The sequence below is a fragment of the Euleptes europaea genome, chromosome 10, assembly GCF_029931775.1.
Source record: "Euleptes europaea isolate rEulEur1 chromosome 10, rEulEur1.hap1, whole genome shotgun sequence".
NCBI lineage: Eukaryota > Metazoa > Chordata > Lepidosauria > Squamata > Sphaerodactylidae > Euleptes > Euleptes europaea.
This window is the reverse complement of record NC_079321.1, coordinates 38,674,751-38,696,430: the sequence shown is the minus strand read 5'-3', so window position 1 is coordinate 38,696,430 and position 21,680 is coordinate 38,674,751. Positions and strand designations below refer to the sequence as shown.

The 21,680-nt window shown below is 41.3% G+C and overlaps 2 protein-coding genes across 2 annotated transcripts in view; one reads left to right on the top strand and one right to left on the bottom strand.

Annotated features, from left to right (window-relative positions):
• The window catches only part of MCPH1 (microcephalin 1), a 118,845-nt gene that overhangs the window by 24,066 nt on the left and 73,099 nt on the right, over positions 1-21,680 (bottom strand). The gene's annotated exons all lie outside the window — the stretch shown is intronic.
• The window catches only part of ANGPT2 (angiopoietin 2), a 36,643-nt gene continuing 27,731 nt past the window's right edge, over positions 12,769-21,680 (top strand). The window contains exon 1 of the mRNA XM_056856257.1: positions 12,769-13,088. Within this exon, the coding sequence (XP_056712235.1) occupies positions 12,801-13,088 (288 nt within the window). The 5' untranslated portion in view covers positions 12,769-12,800. The remainder of the gene's footprint in view (positions 13,089-21,680) is intronic.

Here is a 21,680-nt window from a genome sequence, read left to right as displayed (position 1 = left end):
AGTGTGCCACTCTTTCTCCCTGATGAGTTTTGGCTGAGGGCAAAAAGGATGGAAGATGGATTTCCTGTGGAAAGATAAGTTAACCTTTGATATGAAGGGAGGACACAGGACCACCTTGTCCTTATGAAAAATACAGAGTCCCTTTCTAGCTAATATTGCTTTCAACTCAGACACTCTGCATACCACTGTCACTGTTTCAGAAAAGTGTCTTCATACGCAACCACTTGAGAGGTATCTCCCTTACTGGCTTGAAGGGAGCCTTTGTAAGTGCTCCCTTCAAGACCATGTGTAGTCTCCAGGTTGGGAACCTGTGAACTGGAGGTGGATTCATCTGTGTTACCCCTTTCAGGAATGACTTAAAGCATGGATGTTTACTTAATGGAAAACTGGCAAAGGAGGGTACTGCAGTGGCTATTGCCAAAACTTGCTTACATAAGGTAGGTGCCTTGAGTTGTTGGTGCACTCCATCCTGCAGGAAGGCTAACAGCTGTCCTATGCTTACTCTTAATGGATCAACATGTTTTTGCTGGCACCACCAAATGAATGCCTTCCAAGACGAGGTGTATATTCTTTTAGTAGACACCCTTCTGTAGGCTAGAATAGTGTTGGCTACCTCTGGATTGTCTGGGCTCTTTGTACATGGGTTCCTCTGACAGAGCAGGTTCCTCAGATAAGTATAGGGCCATGATGGCTTTAGCCAGCAGAGACTGATACTCTTCCCCATTGAAGAGCCTGGTTTGCTGCTCTGTGGGAGTTGGCTCTTTTTTCTCTGAGAACTCCCCCTCCTCCCTTTTCTGTTTCTCGGATGCCTAAGAGGGAAAGGTACTGCCTGCTTGGAACATGGGTCTAGTGCCCGAGAAGGGGGTCGTCATGGCAGCTTTGGTGGGCCAGTCACCATGTGATAGGGCTCCTGTCCCTCCCATACACATTCACTGGTTGATGAATCCTGATGGGGGGGGGGGCATGGGAAGGAACCCTGCGATCCCCTGAAGGAGGGTGGAGGAGAGGACATGTGCATGCATTGCAACCCTTCCTTTAGGTATTCTTAACTATCTCAGCTTTTTCATAATGTGCCGTACCCCAACCTTGGCAGGGGAGGGGGAATACGTTACCCCTCACTGAATGCTCTATAGATGTCATCTAACCAGGGCAATGTCTTTTTCCCTTTCTCCTTTGCATTCCATTTCCCTCCTATCCTTTAAGTACATTTTTGATATCAGAATATTTTCATGCTACTATATTTGTGGGTTTAGCGCTATTGATTTTTTCCCATGTAAGAATAGTTTCAGTACCCATCAATACTAAAGAATTATATTTTCTAATTTGCCCTCCAATATGGTATTGAGCTATTAAGTGTAATCCAAACCTGAAAGGGCTTCTCATGGACTCTTATAAGGAAAATACTCTGCATATACAGGGTTTCCCTTGCACATGGAGGTGGTCCATTGCTCTTATGGGCTCCTATAAAAAGCAAACACTGCTTTTGAATATTTGATGAGTGATTTTGAATTTGGGTCATTTTTGCTTGATGTTAGTATGGGAAGAACTACATCATATGAAACATCCTTTTTTATAATATCTCCGATGTTGAGATTTTGGACAGAAATTCTGTGCTGCTTTAAAGAGGTATGTTTAAAAAAAGTATTTAAAAACATTTTTCATCAAGTGTGCCTTTCAAAGGATTTTCTCCATCAGCTCAAGAGCTCTCCTGTTAAAGCTGGTATTTGTGAGGCAATGGGTATAAATACATATGTTACCTCAACTTTCAAGTCACATGGCTCATTAAAAACTGATGTCAGAGAGAATGAAAAGGAAGTAAGAAACTGTGTAAGAGGGACAGACAATGATTTTAGATGCTTATGGCAACAGTAAGGTAATTAGTTCCTGACATCTGTTTCCCTTGCATAAGGCAAATGTTAACCCCTTTTCTTAACACAAGCAGGAACATTCATAGAAAAACGTGTTATGGATTCTAATCCACCCTAGTGATTTATTGATAGTGAATAGAATACATTACAAAGTAGCTTTTCCCTCTCTTAATAGACTAATTTCTCTTTCCTGATAAACTATCAGCTAAGGTCTTACATTCCAGTCTCTGTGGAAAAGATGGAATATAGATGAAGTAAACAAACAGATGAAGCCCCTCTATAAAAAGATGTGCCCCTGCAATATAGGTGCAGCCTATATGGCACTAAACATTAACATCTCAAGTTCTGATGAAATTAAATTAATATTCCCCCTTCCCTCTGTTGCCTTATTCTCTTTGTGTGACATTCTTGTAGACTACATTTTTGAAGGGCAGTGATTTGTCTTTTTGTCTGCTATTCTGTAAAGGGCAATGCGCCAGGGGTGGATTGGCCATTTACTATACTGGGAGAAATCATGGTTGGCTGTTGCCATAAGCCCTGCCTACCCTCACAGTGGGGCCGGTGAAGAGGAATCCAGGTGTCATAGGGTAAAGCTGGGAGCCACAGTGCCTATGCTCTACCCTGCCCAGGCTAGCAAAGAGAAACAAAAGCATAATGGTGCCTGATTTTGTCCTATACAAGTAACATCTCTATTCCTTCTTGCCGGCACAGTGCAAAGCTGGGTGCTGCTGTGTCCGTGCTTTTCTTCTCTGGCTTAGGCGGAGTAGGACAGCATGGAAGAATACAGTTACTACTGACATAAAGAAAAGCTGGACACCACTGTGCTTGTTTTCCTCTTCACTGGCCAGCATGCTCAGGCCAGCAAACACGACATGGGAACACTGGCACATGCCTTTGCCCCAAGCCAGTGGCTACCCGTTCCTCCTTGCTGGCTCTACTGTAACCAGACCTGCAATGTGGAGCACAGAAACTGTGATGGCACTGTGAAGTGTGTGAGGAGCAACGGCGCCTGGCTTTGTCCTACTAGAATGCATAAGCTGTACTCTTCTTCATTGACCCCACCATGCCCAGGCTGATGAGGAGCAACATAGGCCCAGCAGCACCTGGCTTTAGCCTTTGCTGGCTGAGATGCAGTATGTCTGAAGAGGAGAAGCATGGTAAGGCCTACCTTTGACTTTCTGGCTTGGGCAGGGTGATGCCTCCTGTCTAGCTGCCTCTTTGGTCTTTCTTGAGGTGAGGAGGGCGTGCCCAGAGGAGGCCCTTTACCACAACTGTTTTTGCCTTCCAGTCCACCCATGACATGCACATTGATGGCCCTACTGCCTGAAGAACTGCCTCCCCCAATATGGAGCTCGGAGTTTCCTCCTATTGGAGCCCTCCATCAGAGCTATTTCTCTGGCCAACACCTGGGCTTGTACCTTTACAGTAGTGGCCTCTCTTTGGAATGGTTTTGCAGAAGAGATCAGGAGATCTGGATGATATCCATAGGCAATGTAGACCATTTTTCTCAGGCAGGCCTTGGATGGGCATTGGGTGGTGGATTAAATTCTAAATTTCAATAATTCTTTTTGTTTGTAAAGTCTTGTCACTTACACTGGCTAGCATTGTAAGCCACCTTGAGTTGCTGTATACAGCAAGCAAGGTGGGATAAAAATGCTTTAATACATAAATCATGTATCATAGTAATGCCTCTACAAACCTGACTGTTCCTTGAACATTCTCTGCATAGCATAGTCATGCACATTCACCACTGCATCTCCAGCTAAGAGTTCAGGATACAAATGATTAAAATACATAAATTCGCCATTTGCAATAACAGTTTTAAAAAATCTGCATTGTGAAAAGGCTTTTTAGCCCACCATTCTCACCACAAACCTCTCCCTCTCCTTTTAATTGGGGTGAAACCTGATTTATTTTGGTGACAGATCAAGACTCCTTTTTCGTCCTATACCATTCCTGACTGCTGACCATGGCCCTACCTTTTTCCTTATTGTGTTGTTTTTAGCATAAAAAAGCAGCAATAAATGTACATTATCTTGTACAAACCGCTACATTTTAATGAAAAATCATATGCCAAGTTGTGACTATTTTAACGATTCTTTTAATGTCTTACATACCAGGTCGTTTTAGCTGGTGTTGTTTGACATTTAACGTCATTTTTTCCTGAGAGTTTGCAGTACAAAGATATATTAAATAAGCAGCCCATTGTGCCTTCCAAAGAGCTTTTTCCTGAAGATCGTGGCAAACAAACAGCACTCAATGCAGCACAGGGGCTGCAGATATTGGAGAAACTGGCAACTCCTACATGGAGGTGTAGAAGTGCCTTATATGTACAGAAAAAGGGTCTTGAGATCCTGACAAAAAGGATGCCAGCATGTGTGCTTATTCTGGGGTCACATATGGTGATGGCATGGAAAATTTTCTTTGTGGCCCATATCTTATGATTCTCCCTCTCTCCTTTTGTACAGGTCGTTCTAAACTGATATTGTTTGCAGTCTTCTAACTCATGGAAATTTGCACATCACTTATACAGCAGCTCTTTTTGCAGTGGTGGCTTTAAAAATGGCAAATTCTGGGTTGGAGAGGGACTCCACTGAACATTTCTGGGAGCAAAATTTTACAAATGTGGCTTTAAAACTGATCTGGCTAAAATTAAGCAGTATAGTGTATTAAAGGTCTCTGTCTGGTTCAGATCAGATGCCTTTTCCCATTTGAGATACTGTTTTATGTATGTATAATTAATCTATTCCTGATGTTGTTAAACTCTTCCTAAATGGCAATAATCTGTAAGATTATAAGGGCTAAAATACAGCTATACTAGTAATTAAAAATAATTAAACCAACCACAAATCTGGATAATTTAAAGGGGTATAAAAAGGACAAAAAGAGAAAGCTGTAGAAGACTGTTCTTTAGCAATCAACCAACTATTCTGCCATTTCCTTGTGAAGTGAACAAACTGAATGGACTAGAGTATAAGGTCAGGCATAAAGTTTGGAAATCCTCCAAATCAGACAGTTGTAATACAAGGAGAAAAGGTTTTTAATAGAGAGCCCAAGAGACTGTTGAGTAGCACTGTCATGGAGAAGGCATAAAATGTCTCCTAAAACAGGAAAGTAAAAGGCATGATTTAGCCCATCAGAACAACTGGTAGTGCTAAGAGATGTGGACTGACAAACATTATGACAATGTGTGAACTGCCTGAGCAGATTGCAGAAATATGTTTGGACACCAATGAAGGTACTGAAAAGAAAGTAAGCATCTGCCTCAGTCTTGCCTTGCTCTTAGGAAACATGAGGCAAAGGAAGGTGCTCAAATAAGTACGCACAAAGCAAGATGGCAAAGAATTAGCACTCCACAACAGAGAGACCACAGGTTAGATGGTAATTTATACAAGTGTTTTCGTCCTTTCACTGACTCCAGTGTATTTCATTAAACATGGCCATACTGCAATCTGTTGGCCAAGCAAGCTGTGCAGAACAATTTTAGCAAAAATGTAACATTTTATAAGCCACAACTACCACTACTACAGGCAACAAATACTGAAGGATTAGAGAGTCAAATGTGGATTTTTAGCATGAATTCAATAATTCAGATGCTTTCTAAGACCTTTATCATTTTGTATGTTGTTGCCAGGTTTGCCCCTCCACATATGGAAAAAACGCTGGAAAAGTCCTGTAATGTGGAATCTGGTTTTTAGACTTTATGATCTCAGTAAGGACAATCAGTTCTAGAAGTTAAGAGCTGACAGATATCATGGTTCTCCACAGCTTCCCATAGCATTGGTAACTTAGTTGATTGTGGCAGTGCTCGAACATTCCTACTCCCAGTTTTCTGCAGTCTCACATATTAAAGGGAAAGGAAGTCCCACCGGGATCACAAACTCCAGGCTGATGCAGCACATTGGATTGTGTGTGCCAAGTACAAGTGGCCCTGCACTGACCTCACCTCATGCCATCAGGATAACACTGACTTTCCCCTTTACTTTCTTTTGCTTTGAACCCTACCAAGTTACAACAGCATGTGATCAGTCTGAAGCTCCCTTACATGGAGTCAGAAGCAACTCTCCAAGGTCTCAGGTACAGAATGGGGCTTTGCAGAGAGTCTGCTGCTGTGCTCCAGAAGTGCTCCAGGGCACTTCTGCGCACTCCAATAGCTTTCTGGCATCCTTGCTGCAAGGCCAATGTGCTATTTCACTCAGTCAGGATGTTGGGATAGAAGACTTACATGGACCCAACCTCGCTGTTTGAAAAGCAGGTTGGAGGATTGTCCAAGAGTGCTTTCTGTCCCCTATATCTGGCTTGCCAACACCGTTATTAGACTCAGCTGACCTGGCCATCTACTCTTCTGTAGTCTTGCACCTTGATACTGTAATATGCTGTATGCTGGTCTGCCCTTGAAGACAACCTGGAAACTTTGGCTGGCTCAGAATGCTGCAGCTTGATTACTGACAGGTCGTATTTTGCCTATCTGCACTGGCTGCACTGGCTACCAGTTTGTTTCCAGGACAAACTCAAGGGGCTAGTTATGAGCAGTTAAGAGTGGTGGTTTGGAACAGTGGACTCTGATCTGGAGAACCGGGTTTGATTCCCAACTCCTCCACATGAGCAGCGGACGCTAATCTGGTGAACTGGATTTGTTTCCCCACTCCTACACACGAAACCAGCTGGATGACCTTGGGCAAGTTACAGCTCTGTTAGAGCTCTCTCAGCCGCACCTACCTCACAAGGTGTCTGTTGTGGGGAGGGGAAGGGAAGGTGATTGTAAGCCGGCTTGAGCCTCCCTTAAGTGGTAGAGAAAGTTGGCATATAAGAACCAACTCTTCTTCTTCTTCTTCTTCACATCTTAGGACCCACATATCTAAAATATTGTTTCCTCCCACATATCCCCATGTGCCAAATGCAGTCCTCAAGCTGCCATCTACTGGCAGTTCCCCCACTTAAGGTAGCCTATGCCTTCTCCATTGTTGCTCCTGCTCTGTGAAAAAGCTCCCTGAGGAGAGGATGGGCTGCCATCTTCAGAAATTTTTAGGAGGTACTGCAAGGCTATTATATGTAACAGGACTTTTTAATTGGGAGGAGCCATGGCTCAATGGTAGAACATATGCTTGGCATGCAGAAAGTCCAAGGTTCAATCCCTGGCATCTCCAGTTAAAAGAATCAGGTAGTACGTGATACAAAAGGCCTCTGCCTGAGAACCTGGAGAGCCACTGCCAGTCTACTGGAATATAACTACAAGTATATCTTGTGGGGAGAGATGTAATTTGGGTATTTTAGTGTGTTTCTTTTAAATTGAAATGTTTTTAATTATGATTTGTAAGCCACCTTGAGCCACAAGGAAAAGTGGGATATATTTTAATTAATTAGTTAATAGTGTGGCCAGCGCCATCATAAGGGGAAGTGGGGACTTTGGGTTCAAGATTTTGTAAGGTGGCAACCTCTTGCTCACACCCCTGCTCCCATTAGTGCCTCATGCTTCTTTTTATTTTTGCCAGGCAACTTTAAACACAGTGCAGCAAATTATGCAGTATATCAAGACGCCCAGGGAACGAGGAGGGAAGGGGCGTTATCTGGTGAGGATGAAAGTGGTGGCAAAGGGTAGTGTTGGCCTCAGATAAATACCCCTTGTTGACCTGACACTGAGGGTTTGATAGGGTCATGAAAAAAAAATACAGCATGATTAACAATGGTTTACTTTTTACACAATCAATGACCCCCTGTGGTTAATAAATTTCAATGTATTTAATGTGGAAGGAGTAAAGAGCATATAACATATCACCATGCAATAGATGTTCAAACATTTCATTATGTCAGCTGAGGCACTGAGCAATGACTCCAGCACTGGCTCCTCCCTGTCTGTCCTTGAACAGCAAGAAGACCAGCAGTCTTGAGGTTAAGGTCCATATAACCTGGCAAGCCACCATCCAGTTGGCAGTACTCAGGGAAGGTCAGATGGATGAAAAGAGACTCGAGTAATGTCCAAGAGAGGGTTTGAGAATGGTGCCATCCAAGAGTGATGCTATGTATTCAAGAGAACGTAAGTCTCCCAAGTTTAATTGTACTTCATTAATATGTGATTTTTTTCGGGACTGAAAGGCAGTAAAGAAAAGTCAAATAAACAAACAAATCACCACAATTGACAACAACAATCCTTTTGGAATGAAGGTCAGTGGAAATCAATGGAATAGCTTTGCAAGGAAGTATGCTGGGATCTGCATCCAAGACCCTCTGCATTGTTTTATATTGCTTACCAGATGTTTATGCTTTCCCCACCCCCACAGCCCACATTTTGGCTGCAAAGATCTCACAAGCACCTCTGTATCTGCCCGTCAAACAGAAGCTGTGCAGCTGGAAGAAAGAAGATAATGCCAGTGGGATCCAGGCATCCTTTTAAAAGTGTCTAAGTAATATACTAAATGGAATTCTTTCTTTTTTTTAAGCACTGCCTGAGTGAGGAAGGGAAATTGTTTCCCAAGAAAGGAATTGCCTGAAGCATATCTGGCAGAAAAGTTTTCTGTATTTAGTTTTGATGAACTATATCTTTCACCCCTTTTTATAAGGTGAGTTATGTTGACTGAATACTTTAAAAAAAATGGGAAAGACCTAATTTTACTTTAAATATACCAAGTTGGTATTTGCTATTTTATGTCAGAGAATGTATAATCAATCAAAAAAACAAGCAGGATATCACAGTATGAAAACAACTGTTCCACTTGAAGCATATGTGGAACACTAAGATGAAGAGACAGATAGCATGAAATACTTTAATTCCTATCTTTTTAAAGGACCAAAGCCTGCAAAAGCATGATAAATGAATCAGTTCTGTTGACTTTAATGAATCTGATAATCTCACCATTACTAACATTTCTGCAATTACACACTCCAACTGAAAAAGATAGACTTGTTTCCACATCTTACAATCAATTGTCCTTTGGCAATGTGTTTATACTTCTTTTTCACAATTCCAACATAGTTTTTCAAAGGCTGCTTCTTTTGAGTCTCAAGGTCTAACCCACAGACCCCCCCTTTCATTAAAAAACCCCCCTCTGTTGGAGGTCTACAGCCTTTGAAGGGGTTTTTTACTTGAGAAACTGGCATAGTAGCAGGGACGGGAAGAGAGTCTGGGCCACCTCAGGCTGTTTGTGATTTGTCCTGTTCTTCCCATATCTCTGCTTTCCTAGCCTGTTAGATTTTCTATTCCAGGAGCAAATCAACTGGGCAGCACAAGAGAAGCAATGCAGGCCTTACTCTATGCCACAATCCAACTCTTGGCCAGCAGCACCACAAACATCTACTGCCTGTCCTACTTGCTGTACTTATGCCGCCGTTGTATTTATTTAGGACATTTTTATCTCACCTTTATCCTACTGCAAATACTCGAGGTAGCTTAGAATGTTAAACATACAATATAACAGTAAAATATCAGCTAAACCAAACAGCAGTCTAAAATCCGCTAAAAAAAAATCAGGCTCAACAGTGGAAACCATAACCATAACAATTAATATTAAAAGTGAGGTGGATCTCCTTAGGGAAGGAGTTCTGATGTTGGATGCCACCAAATAGAAGGCCCTTTCACCAGTAGCTCCTTGCTTGATTTTAGAAAGTGGGGGCACTGGGAGAAGGGCTTCAGAAAATTTCAATCCCCAGGCAGATTTAAAGCACAAACCTATGTAGTTACGCCAGTATACTGTTAACTTAACTATTAGACCATATCTAGCCCCTTACTAATTCCAGACATCTATTCAAGACATCCAGAAGTGCACCAGGATTAAATGAAAAGGACATGGAATTGGGGGTTGTCTTCTGTGATGAAATGGGTGTATAGGACATGTGTTCATTGTAATGTTTTCTGTTTTTCCAGATTTCTGACCCCTGATGCCATGCTAGGCCCTTAGGACAATTTCTTTTGCATTTGGACTCCTTATTAGGGGCTAAATGCCTAATGGAGAATTTCTTTACATGAGGAAGAGGGAATAGTCCATGTCTAAAGCTCCAAGGGAAAATTCAGGACTCAGGATTGGCCCTTACCCATTCTGGAGGAAAATTTGTAAGCAATACTGAGGAAATGGGCAGGAGCCTGAGGAAAGTTATAAAACCCTGTTCCCCAAGAGCTCAGTATGCATTTCTTAGAGCAGTTCAGTGAGGTAGTTGCTATGGATAGTGAAAAGTACCTTCACACAAGGAAATGTGGGTTTGCTGACTGGATCTAATCTAGGGTCTGGACAAAAGTAATATAGGTAAACTAGAGACAAGTTCAACATACTTGTGTTAAGGACTTTACTGTTATCTTCTTATCTGGTTTCCCTTTACTCCATTACCCCAGGGAGATATTCTTCTATGACCAAAGATCAGGCAAGCTGTTCATTGTTTTGTAAATTCTAAGCTATTAACAACTACTTGCACTATTTTGCTATTTGGTTAAATACATAAAATTCTACCAGGGTTTTCACATCTGAGGCTCAGTTACACCTGTAGGCAGCAACCTTCTACAAGGAGACACTGCCAGGGAGTTAAAAACCTGCCTCCTTTCCAGGTTTTAGTATTATCCCAAAACCTGGCCAGTAGCAGCAAGTACCTGGTCTACTGTGAGGGGAAAGTGGAACTGAGGGGTGAGAAAGAGTGTGAGAGGGAGCAGTTCTGTCTGCTGCCTGGGAAGAGATGCCTCAGTCTGATCCCATCCCACAAGCTCCATGTTTCTGTGACATATGCATACTAATGACACCTCCTTTCTCTTTCCGGAGGGTTTCATGAAGATATTGAACAAAATTGGGGGGGGGGTAGGGAGGAAAAATCCCCTGTACCTTTCCTCTTTGTAGGTTCCAAGAGCAATGACACAGGCCATTGACAACTTGAGATATGGAGGCAATGGCAGGGGGTGGGGGTGAGTGGCAGGGAGCTGCACCTGGGCTCAGTGGGCAAGTTGGGGGGAAGGAATCCCCCCGCATGAGTCTCACAGACCCACATTGTAATATCATAATGCTCAAGCTCCAGTGTACAATCTAAGATCCTTTTATAAAAAGCTGCTTCAAACTGAATGGGCTTGCTTCACTTTGTAAACTTAAGTTAATTTGAAAAATGGCAGCGCATAAAGGGGAAAAAAACACTGACCTCTTAAAGCACACACTTAAGGACATTCACAATATAATTTGTGTGTGGATTAACAGTCATGCTGCCTGGGGCTACAGTGAGGAGAGGAACCTAATGAAAGTGCCTTCCTTTTTGTGTCAGAGAGGCGTCCAGTGTCCTAGAGTTGCTTTCTTCAGACACTTTCAAAATTTCTATTGCAGTTTTTACTCAGCTTCAAGAGACTCCTAATTTCAGAGCTCACTTCTATGATACATGCCCCATCTTATTCTTGTATAATATGCAAAGCAGGTCTTTCGTTGGGATGAGCATTTGCTCTCATGCAGTTTCCATAAATATAGTGCATGCTATAGTAATCACGCCCTGACCTGGATGGCCCAGGCTAGCCTGATCTCGTCAGATCTCGGAAGCTAAGCAGGGTCAGCCCTGGTTAGTATTGGGATGGGAGACCACCAAGGAAGTCCAGGGTTGCTGTGCAGAGGAAGGCACTGGCAAACCACCTCTGTTAGTCTCTTGCCATGAAAACCCCCCAAAAAGGGGTTGCCATAAGTCGGCTGCGACTTGACGGCACTTTACACACACATAGTAATCACACTGGCATGTGGAAATATGGAGTTTAACAAACTGGTCTTGCTTAAAAATAATTATGCCAATTTTTCTTTAAGAGTAGAAACAGTCATGAAATATCTGAAAGATGAGTGGGTAGAAGGGATGGCTGCAACCCCCCCTTCTTTGATTTTTTTGCCGTCCCTGAACTCTATTCTCACCTTTCTAAGGAAACTCCTGGGTAGAAATGGGAAGCACACTGACTCTCTTTATCCCTCACCCCATCCTGCATTTAGGCAGGGGCAGGGAAGCAGCCCTATAAACTGACTGCATCTCTTTATAAACCAGTTCTCAACATTCAGTATCTTGGTCACGCTCAGCAGAGCAAGAATAAAATGTTGAGAACTGGCTATTATATATCCGCTCAGTAGAGCAAGAATAAAATGTTGAGAACTGGCTATTATATATCCTCCCCTGAAAGACAGTCAGGGCTTTACTTTGTAGTAGCTGAATATTCACATGGTTTGTTCTACAGGATCCACAGTCAAGATATAAACACATGTATGAAGTGCATACTTCTCTGATGGGAAACAGAACTTGATTTGCACAAAATACTAAATAAATCACACATTGCTGGCTTAAAATTAAGCTTAAAGGGGCTTTTCCCATCTCTCCAGAAGGAAAGGAATGTATGTGACTTTACTTTTAAAACTGTAAAAAATACCCAGTTAAAAATAAGAAGTCGTAAAAAGAAAATTTGAAGGACTAATTATTGAACTGTCTTGGAGATCCCTAACTGGGAAGGTGCATAGGAAATTCACAGGAGTCGTGTAATTGATCCATTTTCCCTAGAGAGGTTTCTTGAATGAACAGCACGCTCTGATTTTTGTGCTTCCTTGAATGGACCCCCTCTAGAGGATGATAACGGATAAACCAGGAGGGAGGAGTATTTAGCTACACATGCTTAACTTCTCTTATCAACACATCTGAAGGACAGTGATTAATTCAGATTGCAAAGCATTAGGCGGCTCTCGAAAAGAACCTCTCTAAAACAAAGCATGAAAGCTGGATATGGGACACAGCTCTCTCAGCAGCTGAGACAGATCTGCATGTGACAGTTTGCTGCGCACAGCTGAACAGAAGATAACCACGCTTGCTACTTCAGAGACACAGCCAGGAACCGGGACTCTTTCACCAGATCTACACATCACAGAGGGGCACCGATCGCCACACAAGACTACAGAGAAAACCAGAGTTCTTCGACAACATTCAAGGGCTGACAGCTGCTGATTTACAAGAGACAAAATGTGGCTACCTATTTATTGCATTCTGAGCTGCAGCCTTGTTCTAGCTTCAGGATACAACTCCTTTCAGAAAAGCATAGAAGCTCTAGGCAAGAAGCAGTACCAAGTCCAGCATGGGTCATGTAGCTATACTTTTCTTCTGCCCGAGATGGACAATTGCCGATCTGCTTCTACCACCTATGTTTCTAACGCGGTGCAGCGGGATGCACCCCTAGATTATGATGATTCTACACAAAAGCTGCAGCTGCTGGAAAATATCCTGGAAAATAACACTCAGTGGCTGATGAAGGTAAAAAAAAACCCCCAATATAATTTCTACTCTAAACATACACTTTTGTTTTATAATACTATACTGATGTGTGTTTTTTAACAACTTCCCGAGTTAAGTCTTTCCAAACGAGTTTATTGAGAATGACATGTTGTTTACAGCCATGTGGAAAATCCAGGGTGAGGATCTTCCTGAACCAAAAATATTAATTTTCTGATGTTCTGTTTGAACTCCCCCCCCCCCCCCATTTCCAACAGAAGTTCTCCAGGTGGCTTTTTACAGACAACAACAGTGGATACTTCATTTCTGCCTGTTATTACACTTTCAGAATGCTACACGGATACATTTGTACGTACATATTCTTTAATTGCACAGGGTTTCATATATAACACTGGGCTCCTAGACACAGGGATTTCAGTAGAATTTAGTTGCAGCTAAGTGTATTCAGAGTTGCAGGCTACAGTTCTGAAAAACGATTCTGCAAAATTAGCAAGATACGTACAGTGTGCATAATGTGTAAGAGGAATAACCTCTCCCCTTTTAAGGGAGACTGAGAATATACTGGTTGCATGCTGTTAAAAATGTGTATCTTTCTCACAGGCTACTCTACAAGTATACATGTGAAAAAAGACAGTTTAGGGATAGAATTCCGGAATAAGAGGTTTTGTGGACGGCAAACTTTACTTTAAACAACATTTGCATTATTTTCTGACCAACTTGCAATGCTTAGATGAATAACTACACTGATTTAAATTTAGGTAGAAATGGTAGAATTAATATTATGCTGCATGTGAGAGAGCATTATATAAGTGAAAAAACTCTATACAAAGTTTTCCTACACTCTTTATGCAGTTTATGCAAAATTATACACAGCAAAATGAGTTTAAGAACAAGTAGCCTTCACAGAAAATCAGGGGGGAAAAACACAGGCCGTTTACTGCAGTACTGAACGTTATAGTTATATGATCTTAATGAACACTACCAGAAAATCTTGAGAGAAACTGCCTGGTAATCTTGCAGTCTGTCATATATTATACAGTATTTGTGTTCTAAGCCTGTAAAATGAGCATGGGGGGTTCTCAGCATGTTTATTCAGAACTAAATCCTATGCTTAGTTACATGGGACTTACTCCCAAATAAGTGTGTTTAAGACTGCTGGTTTAAGTTGCAATCCTACAAACATTTTCCTGGGAGTAAACCCCATTGAATTAAATAGGTTTTGCTTCTGAGTAGACCTGTTTAGGATTGAGCTCCCACAAGCTCACATTTAATATTCAATATATTATTTCTCAGAAGCTGAAGATACTGTAAACAGCTTCACAGAAATGGTGGATTTTAAATTGATAATTCACTGAATATTTATTCAACGACTGCAGGCTACTGTTTTTTTCCACTGGAACTTGATTCTCTCAGCAGGTATGCAGGAACCCATCTTTATGCATCCTGTTAAAGTAGCTGATCATTTGCATGTGTAAAAAGTGTAGATGAACAATGTTTGGAAAGCTATGAGGATATATAAAGCAGCATTTAATAATCTAAAAGAAGCCTTCTTTGTGGCATTTACCAGTTTTTTATCTACACTGAAACATGTTTTGTGTTAATGTAATATGAGGGAAAAAAGAGTTTTATGTCCTAGTCTCATATTCATTATTTTGATATTCATTATTTTGATATCATACTGTTCAATATCAGTGCTGGCCTGCAAATTAAAAATACATAACATTGCACTAATGAAGCAATTTCTGAATTGTTTCCTAAAATATCTAGTTAAAAGATATAAGATTTAGGACCACCTGCCAGATGAATGAATTTCCTAGTTAAGTAATAATGAATTTCCTACTTAATAAGGATGAATTTCATCAATGAATTTCCTAGTTAATTAGACTTTAAAAAAATCTGCACATTGATTCCATTTTCCTTTCCTTCTGCCTACAGAACTCTGGGGAAATAACTAAACCAAAGAATGCCAGCAAATTTAGCACATTAATTTAGAATCAGGTATATACTTTGAGAAGGACACTTTTCCATTTGTGAAGACTCACTGCATTTCATCCACTAATCTTTCTGTGGAATGACACAGTTTAGGAAATAATTTCTTAAACATTTGGCCTTGATGCTATCTCAGCCTGCTTCTGTCCAAAAAACTATTTTTTTAGTGATAACTGGCAAATCAAAGCAACTCTGAAGAAAAAAAATTCTAAACCTAAAGGGTTTCACTCATTGTTTTAAAAATCTTTTATTTATTATCCAAGGCAAATTGCTATATGTAATATCTGTATGCCCAATATCTGTATGCCCAAATCAGTTAAAAAAAAACAGTTATGGGAAACCAGGCAAATGTTGATTGTTCTTTGTCCTTTGACAATAATATTCTATCATTTTCATGTTCGGAAAATATACTCTTATTTTTGAAGTATGTCACTGAAGCAACCTTAAAACACCATTTAATTCTTCCTAGAACAAGTTATCCATTAAAGCTTTGTTCATAATGTATGCTACATCCTTAAACCATTTTACACTTCCCAGCCTTAATCAATCATCAAAAGGAAATGTTATGTTTCTGAATGAACAGTGCACTACCTCAATGGAAGAGTAAGCAACCCACTGTGCTTGCTGCACCATCAAAATAGGAAGTGGGAAGGTGTCAAAGTTCCTTCACTTTCCGGAAATATACAGAGAATCAAGGCCAGTGTTTCATTATTTGCTAGAACCACAATCACCACTAATGCCCTTACTAGTAATCTGAGTTAGTGTTATTAGCATAGCATCTAATCTCCCAGCTTTCTTTCTAAATGTCAGTACGTCTTCTGTATGCTGCAACAATTTAACATACCAAACAGAAGCTCAGTGTAATGCACGACATCCTAGTGAATCATGTTTCTGGGGGAAAGTGATGTGTATGTGTAGACTAAGTGCGGCATCTACACTTTTCTTTTAAACTGCCATCAACCCTCAACATTTCTATTTCCATATTAAGGTGTTTTTTTCCCACCATTTTGCGGAAGAAAAAGGAGCCAGCTGGACTTTACCTGTGGGCTGAAGGATAAAGAACTTCACAGTTTAATCAATTTTTAAAATAGTCAGGCAACAATGTAATTTAATTTCCAAGCACAATCAGAAACAGCTATTACTGCTTTTTCGCATACAGCTTCAGAAAAGAAAGTTTAAAGAAATGAAAACTAGAGCTTTACATTTAGCAATCCCTAATTCACTTCAGAAACAGGTAACATCATTAGTTTGATTCATAATTGCTTCACAGAAACAACCTGACAGATAAAGCAGAATGTGGTGGTTTGCTACATTCATAAGAACATAAGAAAGGCCCTGCTGGATCAGACCAAGGCCCATCAAGTCCAGCAGTTCACACAATGGCCAACCAGGTGCCTCTAGGAAGCCACAAACAAGACGAGTGCAGCAGCACCATCCTGCCTGTGTTCCACCGCACCCAAAATAATAGGCATGCTCCTCTGATACTAGAGAGAATAGGTATGCAGCATGACTAGTATCCATTCTAACTAACAGCCATGAATATCCCTCTCCTCCATGAATATGTCCACTCCCCTCTTAAAGCCCTCCAAGCTGGCAGCCATCACCACATCCTGGGGCAGGGAGTTCCACAATTTAACTATGCGTTGTGCGAAAAAATACTTCCTTTTATCTGTTTTGAATCTCTCACCCTCCAGCTTTAGCAGATGACCCTGTGTTCTAGTATTATGGGAGAGGGAGAAAAACTTCTCCCTGTCCACTCTCTCCAAACCATGTATAATTTTATAGACCTCTATCATGTCTCCCCTCAGCTGCCTTCTTTCCAAGCTAAACAGCCCTAAGCGTCTTAACTGCTCCCCATAGGACAGTTGCTCTAGTCCCCTAATCATTTTGGCTGCTCTTTTCTGCACCTTCTCAAGCTCTGTAATATCCTTTTTTACGTGTTGTGACCAGAACTGTACACAGTATCCCAAGTGTGGTCTCACCGTAGATTTGTACAAGGGCAGTATGATATCAGCAGTTTTATTCTCTATTCCTTGTCTAATTATGGCCAGCATGGAATTTGCCTTTTTTACAGCAGCCGCACACTGGGTTGATATCTTCATTGAGCTATCCACTACTACCCCAAGATCCCTTTCTTGGTCTGTTGCTGCCAGCACAGATCCCATCAGTGCATATGTGAAGTTGGGATTTTTTGCCCCAATATGCAGCGAGTGGTCAGTTTCAACCGGATGGAACAGAGCCGGGCTGATTTGCCACCCTTCCCTCATATACGTCATTTGCTGTTTTGGCTGTAAAATGGTTGCCCAGTTCAGCTCAAATGAAAGAATCCCACTGCAGGACTGGGGATTTTTTTAAATACACTACAGCCAATTATAAAGCAGCACTTTCAGGGGGAAGGGACTCATGTGCGCGTTGATGTGTTTTTTCAGTAGCGAGCTCGCGATTTATCACTAGTGTGCATGTGTGAACAAAAAACCACACAAAAGAAGGGGGTGGCAAGCCACATAACAATGACAACATTGGTGAACACTCCCCCACTGGTTCAAAAGCTCTGCATTTTTGCTGTGGATGCATAATTGATCCCAAGGTACTCCTGGAATTTCTTTGGGTGTGTGTGTGGGGAAAGCCCTTGTGCATAGTGTTTTGAGAATTTGACTGCAAATACTGTGCAGTTAAACAGCAGCAGATCCACTGGAAACATCCCATGCATAAAAGATCTTGGATTCTCAAAAAGGCTGGGAGCAAGAGACCCTTACTTCTGCCACCACTGTCAGTAAAAAAGTAAGAATGCTACTTACATAAAGGTATTTTTGAATATACAGAAAATTTAACCATGGCCAACTAACAGGCAGTCAGTTAGGAAGTGAGCAAGTTTAGTAGTAGAACACATCCTTTGCACACACAAGCCCTATCTTCAGTGCATGGCATTTGCAGTGAAAAAGGGATCTTAGTAGTACAGTAAGGAAAGACCTATGCCAGAGTCCCTGGAAAGCCCCTGCCATTAGATGAGCTATCAGTCTGACCATTACAAGGTTGTGTCATGTATATAAGCTTGATATTTGACTGGTCAACTGACTGGCATCCAAACCTTACTTTGAATAGCTGCAGTCATCTGAAGTATTTGTTAAGTAAGCATCATTCCGCAGTGCACCTGTTGCCTTTCAACAGTTTGTAACATCTTCATCTGGATGATGTAAGTTGGCCCGTGGAATTTTGGTGGGTGCAGCAGGTGGTAGTTTCAGGTCCCTTGCAATGCCCCTAACCATATCAATAACCTGTATAGCCAAAATATTTACTTCCCACTATTCATGGTTTTCTTTAATTCAATTTTTTCCTCAGAACAGAACTCGTGTTGTAGAGATGCACAGGAGTGCAAAACCACAGCAGCGTATTCCTCTGCACTTGAAAATCTGAACATGCAGACTTTTCATTCTGCAATCTCTCTTCACTTTGGCAGGATGGTCACCATGAGGCTTATTCAGATAGGTACAGACAGTAGCAAGAACCTCTAGGTTATTGCCAAGGGAAGTTGTGACGGATTCTAAACCTACTAAATTAACATAATGACCAAGCCCCACAGTGTGCAGGTATATAAAAAGCAAATTAAGACTGGAAAAGCTTGCTTCACTTTGTAAACTTTAGTTACTTTGAAAGGGGGTTCTGCACAAGCGGAAAAAACGCTGACCCTTTAAAATCTCTTAATATTGTAATGGAGATATAACATACCATGTAGGACAAACAGCTGGTATTGCACAGCTGCTGGCAGAATTTTTGCATCTTTGAGATGCAAAGGACTCCACCTGCAGAGCAGGTGCAGAGCTTGTGCAGAGCTCCACTGGCCCTTGGCAAGGTATAGAAAGATTGCAATTCTGTAATTGTTTGGGAAATCAAATGAAAAAAAAAATTTTTTTAATCACTTTCCCATATCGATAAACACTTTCAATAATAAGTGGCGTGAACTAATCCCATACCATTTTGGAGCTGGTCTCTGTCCCTCTGTTGCAGAAATTACAAAGGTTCCATTTGCAGCCCTACGACCACATGGGCTGCTGTTTTAGAGCTTCTGAAGTGCTGTGCTCAAGGCAAAGATAAATTATCTTGACATATATCATTTGGGGACCAATTACCTTCAGATGCAATTGTTGTTTTAGTGCAGCTTGGGAGGGAAGGCAGGATAGTACAGCCCGATCTTGTCAGATCTCAGAAGCTAAGCAGGGTCTGTACTTGGAAGGGAGACCTCCAATGAAGACTCTGCAGAGGAAGGCAATGGCAAACCACCTCTGCTGAATCACTTGCCTTGAAAGCCCCTTGCTGGGGTCGCCATAAGTCAGCTACAACTTGATATCATTTTATGCAGACAATGCAGCTTGGCCATTATCAAACTGATAATCGTTTGAAGTTACAACACAAAGACTATATTTAATGTGGTGCTTTTGTTTTAGCTTCAAAAGAGTATCAGTTTTACAGAACCTGTACTGAGGTTAACACCTAGCACAAAAGCCAACACAGTCTCTTCCGCAAAAATAGTCAGGAGTTGAATGCTGGCCATTTCACAGAAAGGGTCTGGAGACACACAAAATTATCTCAGTAAGTAATTTAAACCCTGTGATGCATAAACATAAAAGGCCTTGCCTCATCAATTAGATATCAGATCCCCATGTGCAAGTAAAAACCACTTACAGGATATGGGTGTGTGTGTGTGCACGTACATGGCAAATTATCTCTGGTCAAGGCACCTCTTGGCCTCAGATATCCCAGGAAGTCAGGGATCTTTCTGAAAGGAGAAATGAGATGTGGCAGGGAGAGGATCTGCAGCTAGACAAGTGATTATCAGTGACTGACCCATGCACATGCAGAAATGCTATCTTCCTTGCTTACAGGATTCTGTGGAACCAAGCATGTGTCAGTAGAGAAATAATACTTTGATATTGTCCTTTATATATTGGTTCTTATAATCAATGTTCACAGCACTAGGAATGTGCATGAGAAAAAAAATTGGTATTTTTTGAATCTGGATTTCACGGAGGGCATAATTATTGGTATTCACGATTCCGTGTGTCTCCAGTACTGGTTCAATATTCTTATCCAGGATTTTTCAGGATTCTGAAATTATTCAGGTTCATTATTCTCTATGGGAATCTTTCTGGGGGGCTGGAGGTACAGTTTTTCAAGCAAATGATACCAAAATAGCAGCAGAGCTAGTGTTGCCTGTCCATTAAAGAACACCCAAGTTTCAAGTGAACTGGACCCCTATGGGCTTCTAAACAAGGTAAACCCCCAGCCATCCTCCATTGTTTCCTATGGGGGGGGGGAATTCCATACTTTCTCCAGGGCAAAGAATAGTCAAAACACACAACAGCAAGCAACCACTGGCCAAAAACCTTCCAATGGAAACAGAACCAACAAGCCCATCAGAATCAACCTCGAATCCGAGAATCCCAGTAGAACCACAGACCAATGTGGCAAGCCAAATGCATCCAGTGTCAAACCAGAGAGCCAAACCGAAGCAAGGGAAGGAAGTCCAGCCCAACAAAACCAATGCCAAAGCTCAGAAGCCAAGCAGAACCCAGGGCCAATGTTGCAGCGCAAGCCCAACAGAACCAACATCAAACCAGAAATTCCCAGCTGAAGCAACCTAGCAAGCTCCCTCTAATGTATGGTCCCATTTGATTGTGATAGTTGCCTCTCTCCCCACTCCCTCCTGTTGCCCAGGAAACCTGCAAAAAGAATCCCCCTCAAAGTTTGGTGCTTTAAAATATTGATATCCTGGATATTCCCAAGTAATTCTTGGAATATTTGGGATCAGGATACTGGTGTTGACCAGGATTCTCCAATGTCTATCTAGATCCAGAATAAACGTTAAAAATACCAACAAGGTATTTTTGGGCTGGATATATGTGAGCACACATCCCTATATGACACTTCACTAAGCTAAATTATCAAACAAGCTCCTACAATGCCAGTGTCATCCTAAACTGAATTTATCCTTTCAAAGCCCATTGACTTAGAAGGGTGTAACTCCACTTAGGATATAACTATGAGAAGAAAGCTACTAAAGCTGGACAGGTGACAGGTGGTAAGAAAGAAGAAAAAAAACAAACAGGTATTACCAAGAAACTAACAACTAGGAGGACCAACTCAGAGTTACTATACACATTACAAACTTCTGTGTGGGAATGTCTTGTAGTATGCAACATGTAATAATTGTACATTTTAAAAATACACATATGTTGGAAAAAACAAACATTGGCCTCACCTTTCTAGTACACAAACACTGCCAAGACATGATGAAATCACACATATCCACATTACATCACAATATACATGCAAGTTAGCCATTAACTCCGCTTTGTACAAAGAAATGGCCAAGATCCTTTCTAGCCAAATTTCATCCTATTTCTTACAAAACCAGAACAACTTGCTAATCCAGGTAAAATGTGATTATTTTTGTACAAAAAGCCAGTGACAAACCCATAAGCCTATGATGGAGCCCACTTAATCCTATTAATATTGTAAACATCAAAGGCACGGCCTTCTAACAGAAGCAAAAGTGAAGCATATCAGTTAATTTGAGTACACAAAAACTGCGGTATAATGCATTGTAGCTTATTTTAACTAATCTTG